This window comes from Ranitomeya imitator, chromosome 1 (genome assembly GCF_032444005.1).
Source record: "Ranitomeya imitator isolate aRanImi1 chromosome 1, aRanImi1.pri, whole genome shotgun sequence".
In the NCBI taxonomy this organism is placed as follows: Eukaryota; Metazoa; Chordata; class Amphibia; order Anura; family Dendrobatidae; genus Ranitomeya; species Ranitomeya imitator.
In genome coordinates, this window is record NC_091282.1 from 251181898 (window position 1) to 251196023 (window position 14126).

Below are 14126 nucleotides of genomic sequence, written 5' to 3' on the forward strand. Positions count from 1 at the left end.
TGTATTTTCCCGAGGGTAACATGAGAAATTGGACCCCACAATTTGTTGTCCAATTTGTCCTGAGTGCGCTGATACCCCATATGTGGGGGGGAACCACTGTTTGGGCGCATGGGAGGGCTCGGAAGGGAAGGAGCTCCATTTGGAAAGAGGACTTAGATGGAATGGTCTGCAGGTGTCACATTGCATTTGCAGAGCCCCTAATGTACCTAAACAGTAGAAACCTCCCACAAGTGACACGATTTTGGAAACTAGACCCCCTAAGGAACTCATCTAGATGTGTTGTGATAGCTTTGAACCCCCAAGTGTTTCACTACAGTTTGTAACGCAGAGTCGTGAAAATTAAAAAAAAAAACCTTCCCCCCAAAATTATTTTTTATCCCCCAGTTTTGTATTTTCCCGAGGGTAAGAGGAGAAATTCGACCCCAAAAGTTGTTGTCCAATTTGTCCTGAGTACGCTGATACCCCGTATGTTGGGGGGAACCACCGTTTGAGCGCATGGCAGAGCTCGGAAGGGAAGGAGCGCCATTTGGAATGCAGACTTAGATGGAATGGTCTGCAGGCGTCACATTGCGTTTGCAGAACCCCTAATGTACCTAAACAGTAGAAACCCCCCACAAGTGACCCCATATTGGAAACTAGACCCCCCAGGGAACTAATCTAGATGTGTTGTGAGAACTTTGAACCCCCAAGTGTTTCACTACAGTTTATAACGCAGAGCCGTGAAAATAAAAAATCTTTTTTTCCCCACAAAAATTATTTTTTAGCCCCCAGTTTTGTATTTTCCCAAGGGTAACAGGAGAAATTGGATCCCAAAAGTTGTTGTTCTATTTGTCCTGAGTACACTGATACCCCATATGTTGGGGTAAACCCCTGTTTGGGCACACGGGAGAGCTCGCAAGGGAAGAAGCACTGTTTTACTTTTTCAACGCAGAATTGGCTGGAATTGAGATCGGACGCCATGTCGCGTTTGGAGAGCCCCTGATGTGCCTAAACAGTGGAAACCCCACAATTATAACTGAAACCCTAATCAAAACACACCCCTAACCCTAATCCCAACAGTAACCCTAACCACACCTCTAACCCTGACACACCCCTAACCCTAATCCCAACCCTATTCCCAACTGTAAATGTAATCTAAAGCCTAACTGTAACTTTAGCCCCAACCCGAACCCTAACTTTAGCCCCAACCCAAACTGTAGCCCTAACCCTAGCCCTAACCCTAGCCCTAACCCTAGCCCTAACCCTAGCCCTAACCCTAGCCCTAGCCCTAACCCTAGCCCTAACCCTAGCCCTAACCCTAATGGGAAAATGGAAATAAATACATTTTTTTAATTTTTCCCTAACTAAGGAGGTGATGAAGGGGGGTTGATTTACTTTTATAGTGGGTTATTTAGCGGATTTTTATGATTGGCAGCCATCACACACTGAAAGACGCTTTTTATTGCAAAAAATATTTTTTGCATTATCACATTTTGAGAGCTATAATTTTTCCATATTTTGGACCACAGAGTCATGTGAGGTCTTGTTTTTTGCGGGACGAGTTGACATTTTTATTGGTAACATTTTCGGGCACGTGACATTTTTTGATCGCTTTTTATTCCGATTTTTGTGAGGCAGAATGACCAAAAACCAGCTATTCATGAATTTCTTTTGGGGGAGGCGTTTATACCGTTCCGCGTTTGGTAAAATTGATAAAGCAGTTTTATTCTTCGGGTTAGTACGATTACAGCGACACCTCATTTATATCATTTTTTTATGTTTTGGCGCTTTTATACGATAAAAACTATTTTATAGAAAAAATAATTATTTTTGCATCGCTTTATTCTCAGGACTATAACTTTTTTACTTTTTTGCTGATGATGCTGTATGGCGGCTCGTTTTTTGCGGGACAAGATGACGTTTTCAGCGGTACCATGGTTATTTATATCTGTCTTTTTGATCGCGTGTTATTCCACTTTTTGTTCGGCAGTATGATAATAAAGCGTTGTTTTTTGCCTCGTTTTTTTTTTTTCTTACGGTGTTTACTGAAGGGGTTAAATAGTGGGCCAGTTTTATAGGTCGGGCCGTTACGGACGCGGCGATACTAAATATATGTACTTTTATTGTTTTGTTTTTTTTATTTAGATAAAGAAATGTATTTATGGGAATAATATTTTTTTTTTTTCCATTATTTTGGAATATTTTTTTTATATTTTTTTTACACATTTGAAAAAATTTTTTTTTACTTTTTTACTTTGTCCCAGGGGGGGACATCACAGATCGGTGATCTGACAGTGTGCACAGCACTCTGTCAGATCACCGATCTGAGAGAAGTGCAGGCTGCTTCACAGTGCCTGCTCTGAGCAGGCTCTGTGAAGCCACCTCCCTCCCTGCAGGACCCGGATCCGCGGCCATCTTGGATCCGGGGCTCGAGCAGGCAGGGAGGGAGGTAAGACCCTCGCAGCAACGCGATCACATCGCGTTGCTGCGGGGGGCTCAGGGAAGCCCGCAGGGAGCCCCCTCCCTGCGCGATGCTTCCCTGCACCGCCGGCACATCGCGATCATCTTTGATCGTGGTGTGCCAGGGTTTAATGTGCCGGGGGTGGTCCGTGACCGCTCCTGGCACATAGTGCCGGATGTCAGCTGCGATAGGCAGCTGACACCCGGCCGCGATCGGCGGCGCTCCCCCCGTGAGCGCCGCCGATCGCGCTGGACGTACTATCCCGTCCATGGTCATGGGGGCCCACCCCACCTCGACGGGATAGTACGTTCCATGTCAGAAAGGGGTTAATAACGAGTGTCCCACGACTATCTCCCCTATAGAACAGTGACATTGGGTGATGTAATTGCTCTATAGGGCCTCCAGTGACACACTGACAGGAGACAATGGCTCCTGCAGTGCATCACTGAAGAGGTTACTTTAGATCATTGTCTCACTTTATGGCAATGCTGCATGGGAATCTTCTCAGACAGCGTTGCCGGCGAGGGAATTAACTTAAGTGACCTCTCTCTCGGCAACAGTGGAGGGCTACATCGTAGAGGATTAATTCCGCTGTCAGTTCATCGCGGGACCCCTGTAGAGCACGGACATCACCCGATGTCACTGTTCTACATGGGAGATCGTCGTGGGAAACTCGTTATTACATGGACTACATTGGATCAGGGAGTATACTGTTGGTTTATTATTTTAATATTTTTTATAGGTGATCGATGGCTTCAGGGACTAGGTAATTGGTGAGTATGTACTGTCTGTACTGTATATGTGTGTATGTTTTTGTTTTTTTTTACACTTGAACACAGTAGCCAGATGATGGGACTACTACTGTCCCATCATCCAGCTACCTGTCACTGTAGCAGGCAAAGCTGGTTGGGACTAGTAGTCCCATTGGACGATGCCTGCCTACATACAGACCTGTCAATTTCAATGTTATTGGTCTGCACTCTTTGTAAACGTAGATGGTGGTGCTGGTATAGTGGACTGGTGTCCTAAATACTAGTAATTTAGAATTATACCGCACTCACAAGTGGAATATCGTGCAAAAAATGAACACTTTATTGTGTACACCACTAACATAGCATCACTATACAAAATGTGAACACAAAGCGTAACGAAAAAAATGACGTTTCGGACCCTCCGAGGCCTTAATCATATATCGCTTTGGTAAAGTGATGTGTGGTATATGAGCACACCCAAAAGGGGTAGAAAACAATGTATTTAGTCCGTTTGCTAGGTAAGTGGAAGGCAGCGTCTGTGTAGGTGATATGTCATATAAGCTGCACCGTGCGTGCCCGGCTGGAAAAGCGGCGCTCCCGCGCCGCGCACAGCAACAGCAGGGCGCGGGAGCGCCGCTTTTCCAGGGGTAACTTAGGGGGGGTTCTGCTGTTTTGGTGCTTTAGGGGCCATGTGGCATGGTTCCCACAATTTATTTCAGTAAAATTTGTGTTCCACAATTCAAATGGTGCTCCTTCCTGTCCGAGCCCAGCTGTTTGTCCAGAGGTTTCTGAATGCATGTGGGGTATCCACGCACTCAGAAGAAACTGACTAACAAATTTTGAAGTCCATTTTGTCATGCCATCCCTTATAAAAGTGACAAAATTGGAGCTAAAGCAACATTAGAGGTACAAATGTATTTATTTATTTTTCTTTCAATCTACTTTGTATTATTTCCTGCGTAGCATCTGAAGGGTTAAAAAATTTCCTAACCACGATTTTGAAGTATTTGAGGGGTGCAGTTTTTAAAATGGTATCATTTTTGTGGAGTTTCCAATATATAGGCTTCTGAAAGTCCATTTAAATCTGAATAGGTCCCTAAAGAAACAGGTTTTGAAAATTTATTGAAAATATTAGAAATTGCTGCTGAACACTTAACCCCTCCAATATCCTCAGTCCTATATTATAAGGCCCAGAAAAGCATATCAGGAACCAACACTTAAAGAAATTAGACTTTTTTAAAGAAAGGGCTAAAATACATCTACTATATAATTGTCTAAAGGTCACTTCTGTCTGTCTGTCTGTCTGTCTTTCTGTTATGGAAATCCAAAACGCCCACGACCATTGCCACGACCAATCAGCGACGGGCGCAGTCCATGACAACATGGCCGCTCCTTCCTCACAGCAGTCAGTGCCCGCTCCATACTCCCCTCCAGTCAGCGCTCACACAGGGTTAATGGCAGCGCTAATGGACCACGTTATGCCACGGTGTAACGCACTCCATTAACGCTGCTATTAACCCTGTGTGACCAACTTTTTTACTATTGATGCTGCCTATGCAGCATCAATAGTAAAAAGACCTAATGTTAAAAAAAAAAATTTAAAAAAATCATCATATACTCACCTTCCGGCGCCTTTCCCGCTCCTTGCGACGCTCCGGTGACCGGTCCATGCATTGTGATCTCGCGAGATGATGACGTAGTGGTCTCGCGAGACCGCTACGTCATCATCTCGCGAGACCGCAATGCACTCTTGAGACTGGAGCGCACGAGGAGCGTCGGTAAATGCTTCCTGGATCCAGGGGCCAACGAAAGGTGAGTATATAACTATTTTTTATTTTAATTCTTTTTTTTTTAACAGGGATATGATGTCCACATTGCTATATACTACGTGGGCTGTGCAATGTACTACGCGGGCTGAGCAATGTACTACGCGGGCTGGGCAATGTACTACGCGGGCTGGGCAATGTACTACGCGGGCTGGGCAATGTACTACGCGGGCTGGGCAATGTACTACGCGGGCTGGGCAATATAGTACGCGGGCTGTGCAATATAGTACGCGGGCTGTGCAATATAGTACGCGGGCTGTGCAATATAGTACGCGGGCTGTGCAATATAGTACGCGGGCTGTGCAATATAGTACGCGGGCTGTGCAATATAGTACGCGGGCTGTGCAATATACTACGCGGGCTGTGCAATATACTACGCGGGCTGTGCAATATACTACGCGGGCTGTGCAATATACTACGCGGGCTGTGCAATATACTACGCGGGCTGTGCAATATACTACGCGGGCTGTGCAATATACTACGCGGGCTGTGCAATATACTACGCGGGCTGTGCAATATACTACGTGGGCTGTGCAATATACTACGTGACTGGGCAATATAGTACGTGACTGGGCAATATACTACGTGGTTGGGCAATATACGACGTGACTGGGCAATATAGTACGTGACTGGGCAATATACTACGTGACTGGGCAATATAGTACGTGACTGGGCAATATACTACGTGGTTGGGCAATATACGACGTGGCTGGGCAACATACTACGTGGACATGCATATTCTAGAATACCCGATGCGTTAGAATCGGGCCACCATCTAGTCTATATTATAAATATATTAAAACATATGAGAAAATATAGCATGTATTTATGCATGTAAATACAGAATATACAGGATGGGGGATACAAATATACGAAAAAAATGGTGGGTATACCTGGATAAAAAATCTATTATAGTCTACTGTACTGTTCTATCCATACAGGGAGTCAAATATATCACAAGTGGAATGTAGAATATATAATATATAAAGTACAAGGAATATACCATGTAGTTTTAGATTTCCATCTTGATCTTGTTCAATGAATCCAAATGGTAGGTCCAATCATACCACAAAAATGGCATAGGGTAAATCACATATCCATACAAGTAGTATATAAATGTAGCTATCTGTAATAATAGGCTCATATGTTAAGCCCAGGTACTTCAATAATACCTTATAATAGAATTGGACCAAGGTATGACAAATGAACATCCAAGCTATACATAAATGGACATAAAGGTAATGTTACAGCAGTGCAGAGAGCCAGTAAACCATCTCACCAGACATGCGTTTCGCTTTGGAAAGTTTCATCCAGGGGTTAAGTTGCATGTAGGCACCCGTTCAATGGCCCCATTAGGGCTAATATCCGAACTTCCCATTAAACGGGATTCGGACATAGGCGGTGACTGGTGCAAAGGCTATAATGGTGCTGACATGGCGAAATTGCACTCTGCCCTGCATCATTTTTGGGCGTATTCGTATACACCTACTGGAGGCAGAGACCTAGGTGCAGTCTACTATGTCTGGGTGTCTGCCTCCATTAGGCACATACACTCAAAAATTATGCATGGCAGAGCGCACTTTTGCTTTATTGGCACTATTATAGTCTGTGGCCCTGTTGGCGCATATGTTTGAATCCCGTTGCGAGGGGGTTAGGACCAAAGCCCCAATGGGGCCACTGATCAGGTGCCTAAAGGCAATGTGAATGCACACTAATTCAATGCTCCTTGTTAGGGCAAGCATACAATTAACGAAAGTTTGCCTTTAAAGAACTTAATTTGTATACCCTTGAAGAAAGAAAGGAAATATTGTGGGGTGGGGAGGGTGATCAAAACCTTGAAATAGCCTAAACATTTAAATAAAATTAAGGAAGTGCTCTTAAAACAGAAACTAAAGATATGATACTGGGGGCACAATCTCAAATTGGTAAGGGGAAGTTCAGGTGCATTTCTGAAAATATAATGTGTATACAGAAATGCTTGGGATAAACTTCTGCACATGTGGTTAGAAAAACATAAGTGAATTTAAACATGGGCTAAATATATATCTATCCTATTATAAAATAAAAAGGAAATAACGCAGGGAAAATAGATGGGTCATGCTGTCTTTCTTTATTTAAAATGTTCAATGTTTCTATCTGTATCAAATTATTGTCAGAAATCCAAGTGTCAGAGTTGAATTTCTGCCACCGAAATATACTGGTTCTTGAAGCACAGCTCCGGTGTTTTTTTTTTATTTTACTGCCAGAGTGGTATCTTTAATGTAAGTTCCCTGCCCCTAGTAATATACCGTATTTTGCGGATTAGACGCACCGGACCGTAAGACATTTGGAAAGTAGGAAAAAACTGTTTTTAATAAAATGGCGGTTCGTCTGATTGACTGATTTTATGGTAGCTTACTCCATTCCAGGCTTTCAGAAATGTTGGGAGTCCCCACATTTTCGCTGTGGTGGATTTTGTGAAAATGGCCACCGTTGGTGATGCATGCACAGAATGATATCTTGGGAGCAGAAATTATCTGAAAACCTGAAGCCCGCTGCAACCTTGCAACGCTGAATACCCCCACCACCCAGCTCGGGACCTGCAGCATCGTCCTACTCCTGCCACTGCTGCCAGCTTCTACTAGGGGCCATTTTCTGGTTTTCCTGGCAACGGTCCCATTTCGCCATCGTGTAACCGCAACTCCTGACTGACTGGAAGTCTCTCAAAGTTAGTCTAGGAGAGCCTTGTACGGGCTGGCAGAGTTAGGCCACGTTCACACGTTCAGTATTTGGTCAGTATTTTACATCACTATTTGTAAACCAAAATCAGGAGTGGAATAATCAGAGAAAAATTATAATAGAAGCATTTTTGACCCACCCCTGATTTGGGTTACAAATACTGATGTGAAATACTGAGCAAATACTGAACATGTGATCATAGCCTTACAATGAATAATGACATTTGAATCGGCCAGCAAACCCTGTAGCGATCCGGCAGGTCACAACCAGAAGAAGACGACCGGACTAGTATTTTACTAGAGGCAGGGAACAGACCTTAATAACACCACTTTGGTGGTGAAATAACAACAAAAAAACCACCGGAGTGGTGCTTTATGCTGTTGAGTCGCCCACCAGGGCAGTGGGGTACTCAGTACCGGGTCCGGTCGCTCTTAAAGGGGATGTCATGGTGGCTGCGACCTGGTCTGTGGCCCTGGGACTCAGTTAAAGGGGAAAGATCTTTTAAAGGGGTTTTGGTAAAGTCTATTCATGACGCCACCTGTGGTTTTCAGTCAGTAGGGACCGACGCCGCTTAAAGGGGTACTCTGGGGTGATGGTATGGCGACTGGATGGTGACGCTTCCCACAGGTGAAGCGGGGTCCCCAGGGCTGGCAACACAAGTTGTAAAGTCTTTACCTGGTTTACTGGTGGTAGTAGTCCACAGTCCAGGGTACCAGGCACAGGTGGCGATGTGGTCCAGCCGGCTTGGAGGCAAAGGAGACCCCTCTCACAGGTGAGGTCCGTAGGCCTTTCCTACTTGTGCTAAGATGGCGAGGCCTCTGCTGCTTGTAGCTTACTGGCAAGGTATCCTCTCTCTACTGTCCTAGAACAGCTGCCTGCACGGTAGGCAGTTTGAGGCTTTTTATAGGGTCTCTACCAGGACCCGGGCTCTTCGAGTACTGCTGTACCTCAGGCTTTGTGCGGGCAGTTAACTTGTAGTTTAGTCCCCTCCAGTTCTGCTATGTGTCTTAGAGTCCAACTAAAGCCTCGGGCTCCCGGTGCCCGATTTCTGTGTTTCGGCTCTGAGGGTGCCCGGTCACAGTTCCCCTCTGAGCCCTTCTTCCACTCCTTTGCTCCTTTCCTCAATGCTCCACTGCATACAACAATCCTTCAGGTTATCTTCCTTCCCGGGAGCTGCAGCTCAGTCCTGGCTGCACTGATCCACTTCCTTCCCCTGGACCAACTGACTAACTCCACTGTCTCTCCCAGACTGACTAACTCCTCCTCCAGACTTGGATACTTAAAGCTGAGGGAAGTTCCCCCTCCTGGCATGGATTCAGAATGTGTTGCATGTGTGTGCTTACCTGGTAAAGAGAATCCTCTTTGCCTCCACGCATGATATCACACTCCCCGAAAGGAAGGCAACATCACTGTAACAACCGGTTCCATGGGGTGTTACACTGTTGTATGAATATACTGTTCTTAACAACATTAGATATGGTTTTGGCTTACAAAGCCTAAAAGTGTCTCCAAACCAGAACGTTAGAGGATGTCCTTTTACTATTTTTCGTAATGAACTCTTCTTCACTGTTTCTTAAAGCACAAAAAGTAAACTTTCACAAGCCTATCTGTGTTGAGAATTGTGCTGACATCTCTACTGCAGGCTGCTTTGCCTCTTGTGTTGTAAAACTATCTTACATTTTTCAGGGCTAATCTCTGATTTTAGTTTGGTTGGTTCTGGTAATAAAATGTACTGAGGATATTCCAAAACACACATAATTGTTGCAGAAATTTCCGTGACTGTCTGATTCTTTACTGAAGCTCGCAGAAAACCTTACGTGTGATGGAGACACAACCCTGTGAGCAGTACAAAGTACTGACCACCATGTCAGTCTATAGTAAAAAGCTACGGTATATCCACCTTTTGCACAGATCTTTTTTTCTTATTTTGCTTCCCAAATGCAAAGTTAAGAAACTTTCTCAATAATTGTTATTAAAAAATTTGTTATTATTTTGCTTTTGTAGAATGTCTGTAATTCTTTCTATCCAGCTGAGTGATTGGCTTATATATTACAAATCTGTCAGAGCTTCTCCTTAAGGTACCTTCACACATAACGATATTGTTAACGATATCGTTGCTATTTGTGACGTAGCAACGATATCGTTAATGAAATCGTTCTGTGTGACAGCGACCAACGATCAGGCCCCTGCTGGGAGATCGTTGGTCGCTGAACAAAGTCCAGAACTTTATTTCGTCGCTGGACTCCCTGGAGACATCGCTGGATCGGCGTGTGTGACACCGATCCAGCGATGTCTTCACTGGTAACCAGGGTAAACATCGGGTAACTAAGCGCAGGGCCGCGCTTAGTAACCCGATGTTTACCATGCTAAAAGTAAAAAAAACAAACACTAGATACTTACCTACCGCTGTCTGTCCTCCAGCGCTGTGCTCTGCACTCCTCCTGTACTGTCTGTGAGCCGGAAAGCAGAGCGGTGACGTCACCGCTCTGCTTTCCGGCTCCCAGACAGTACAGGAGGAGAGCAGAGAAGCAGAGCGCAGCGCTGGAGGACAGACAGCGGTAGGTAAGTATCTAGTGTTTGTTTTTTTTTTACTTTTAGCATGGTATCCAGGGTAAACATCGGGTTACTAAGCGCGGCCCTGCGCTTAGTTACCCGATGTTTACCCTGGTTACCGGCATCGTTGGTCGCTGGAGAGCTGTCTGTGTGACAGCTCTCCAGCGACCAAACAGCGACGCTGCAGCGATCCGGATCGTTGTCGGTATCGCTGCAGCGTCGCTTAATGTGAAGGGGCCTTTAATTGTGATGGCTCTCTCTGGGTTGCACACAGATCTACAGTGTCTACAGTTTTGGGGAGGGCAGAGACAACATGCTATAGATAAGGATAAAAGCTCTTGAATATAATATAAAGGCAGAATAGAAGCTGTACTGATATCAGGTAATGCACACAAAACAACCTGGCTACACACAGACCTCAAATCCAGATTGTATTACTAGGGGATTCCAATGGTACAAAAATGTGGAACTTGATGGGGGCTGCAGGCTGCACATTAGGGGGTCCGAAGTGAATAAAGAGCGAAGACTGCAGACTGAAAATGTATTAAATAAGGATAAACACAAACATGTAAAAATATTTTTTTTTATATATAAAAGGTGTTAATGGCCAGCAAGTGTCAAGCTACTTCTATAATAATAGATATTGGCGGAAACATTACTTTGTAGTATTTTATCTGCAGAAATGGTGCTAATTTTATTAGATGTACTATTATTAAAGAAATAGCACACAGACATATAGAATGCTAAGTTCACATATAATGTATTCGCCTTGTAGCATTTAATTTAAATGTATCCCTCCGAACAAATGTTAGTATTATAATTTGGGCTCACTCAAACATCAGTGACTTCTTGTATACAAAAACACAGTCCAATTTATATCAGTGTTTTGGATTAGAATTTCATCAGTGTTCGGCCAGTGTGTCCGTTTTTATCATCAATATTTCATCAGTTTTTCTTGCATACAAAATAATGATGGAGGTTTCTCAAGCAAAGAAGCCAGAAATACGGACAGCACTAGGATGTGGCATCAATGTGCTGTCTGAGTTCTTCACTGAACCCATAGACTTGAATGGGTTTGGCCAACAAGATAGAAAAGAGACAACTTTTATTTTTTGCGGGATATTTGGTCTGCAAAAACATGGACATTTGAGCAGCCTACGGCCTCAGATTATAATGTGTTCTGTGAAAACCAAGGATATAGAAGATGTTCATGAAACACAGACCTCTGAATGAAACCTTTCATGCATCGTAATTTTACCCTTAATATTTTGTGAACGTTTCTGAATTTCTTTCTCCCAATTTATTGCATTTGTAAATCTTTACCCATGGTCCTCATATAATACTAAAAAGAAGAAATGTAATGTCAGATTATATCTGCTTAACTCTTTTTGACCACCTTGGCTCCAGTTGCCCAATATTTGGATCCCATTACCATGTGTTATGCTGTTGTTACTCTTCATCTTGTTTTCTTTTTGTGTTAAACAGGGAAAGAAAAACGAAAAGATGCTGAAATAAAACCAAGAGAAGAGTCCCCTCCCCCGACTGTCGCACTAGCTGTAGAGATTTCCGTCCAGCTCATGTGCTAAGAGATGTTTGCCGTCTCCCAGCAATGCGGCTACTGACAACAGATGCTTATTTACCGTGGCACAGCTCCTATGTTAATACATTTCAGTTGCATGATGTGCGCAAAAGTCAACAAGTCTGTACTTTTTCTTACTCTCGAAACCACATACTGTGCCATACAGTGATCGTAGATTTGTGTCACAACTATTTTATTTTTTTGCTTTATTATAGATTCAACTACTGATCCTTAATACTTCTAGTTTGGAAGGCAACCAAAGAAATATGGTCAAACACATAAGTCATATGAGCTAACAAAATACATATTGCTAGTTGTTTTGGAAACATATCCCCTTTTTCATTAATTGGGTTGGATTCACTGTGCAATCAACAGATATGTAGCCGGAGCACAGGGGCTCACAGGGAAGGGGGCCAGTGACCACTATGAATGGGGCACCTGAACTGTATGCCAAAAAATGTACATGGCCATGGAAAGTAACCTGAAGATTGCCAAGCAGGTTGAATGGGGCAGAGCTTAGCACGCCGCTAGGGCTTCACTGTCGGCCAGAGCTTGGGAACTTATGAGTGAAGTTTGTTGTTTATGAGCTCTGGAAATAATCCTAGTAGTGTGAGTGACTTGTTTATGATGTGGTTTGGACAGTAATAATTGTGCACATGATATATGTGTTTGTGATTGCCTGATGGATATGTTTAAGATGTATCTTGTGCTTCTTAGGCATGTGTGCTGTGATTGTGAGGTGTGTATGATGTGTGCGCTGTGCTTGTGTGACGTGTCTCATGAATGTGCTGTGCTTGTGTGATGCTTATGATCTGTGCCCATGTGTAATGTTTGATATGTGCAGTGCACTATTCTCATGTGTGACATCTATGATGTTTGTTATGCTCGCTGTGCTTTGCTAGTGTGAAGTGTCTGTTTATGCTTTTCTGTGATGTATCTGATGCTGTGCTTGTGTGAAATACTCCCTTTAACCACACAGGGGGTTTTGTTTGTGTGTGTTATATAAGTGCTGTAATCTGTTTGTCTTATTTTTGTATTAAATAAATTTGCTCTATCTAATATATGCATATATCTTTTTCTTTTGTATGATGTGTTCATGTGAAGTGTCTGATGTGCGGTCAGTGCTTGTGTATTGTCTGAAGTGCTTTCTTGTGTCATGTGTCTTTCAGATATAAAAAGTCTATACACCCTGCTAAACAGATAGGTAGGAGTCCATCAGCATGGTACAACTAGATTTGGCAACCTTTGCCCACTCTTCTTTGCAGTAGTGCTCCAAATCTGTGAGATTGCGAGTGGGTCTCCTGTGTACAGCCCTCCTTAAGTCAATCTACAGATTTTCAATTCGATTCAGGTCTGGGATCTGGCAGAGAAATGCCAAAACTGTGATCTTCTTTTGGCGAAGCCATTCTTTTGTTTATTTGGAGGAATGCTTAGGGTCGTTGTTATGCTGAAAAGTAAAATTTCACTTCATCATCAGTAGAGATGAGTGAATTTGACAGGGTCAGGGCTTATTCGGCAAGCTATAGCGCTTACTGAATAAGCTGCAGATGGAACGCGGTTTCCTGGATCGCTCTGGCTGATCAGCTGTTCGGCTCCGCAGCTGCATATGTTGCGGCTGTGTGACAGTCATGACACATGCATGGAGATCCTGTTTGTTGGGCTCTCCATCCATGTGTTGTGACTGTCACACAGCCCTACACATGCAGCTGCGGAGTTGAACAGCTGATCAGCTGGAGGGATCCAGGAAACTGCATTTCATCTACAGCTTATTCGGTGAGCGCTATAGCTTGCCGAATAAGCCCTGACCCGATCAAATTCTCTCATCTCCAACCCCTTTCTGACATCTGACGTACTATCCCATCTATGGGACCTGGGCCTGTCTGCCCATGGATAGGATAGTACGTCATAGCGATAGGCAGCGCACATGGGTGGTGTGTGGCCGGGTGTCAGCTGATTCTCACAGCTGACAACCAGCCGGCACTTTAATCTCTGAAATGCTGCGATCGAACATGCAGCTTTCAGGAGCCAGCACAGGGGCTGACAGCCCCTCTGCCTTTGGATCGGAGACCCCGCGGCATGACACGGGGTCCCGATCGCTGCCATGGAGACCTGATGTAATCATGATGACATCCGGGTCTCCAGAGCTGAGAAACTTTTTGTCATGCGCAGTGCATGTCATGTACAGAAACTGCAGCGCTGAAAGCTTCTATAGCATGCAGATCTGCATGCTATAGAAGCGATCAGCATGCAATAAATGA

General features: G+C 44.1%; 1 protein-coding gene across 1 annotated transcript in view; it reads left to right on the top strand.

Moving 5' to 3' along the window:
- Positions 1 to 12927, top strand: part of LRRC43 (leucine rich repeat containing 43) — a 96102-nt gene extending 83175 nt beyond the window's left edge. The window contains exon 12 of the mRNA XM_069755531.1: positions 11775 to 12927. Coding sequence (XP_069611632.1) covers positions 11775 to 11875 — 101 coding nt within the window. The 3' untranslated portion in view covers positions 11876 to 12927. The remainder of the gene's footprint in view (positions 1 to 11774) is intronic.
- The last annotated feature ends 1199 nt before the right edge of the window (positions 12928 to 14126 follow it).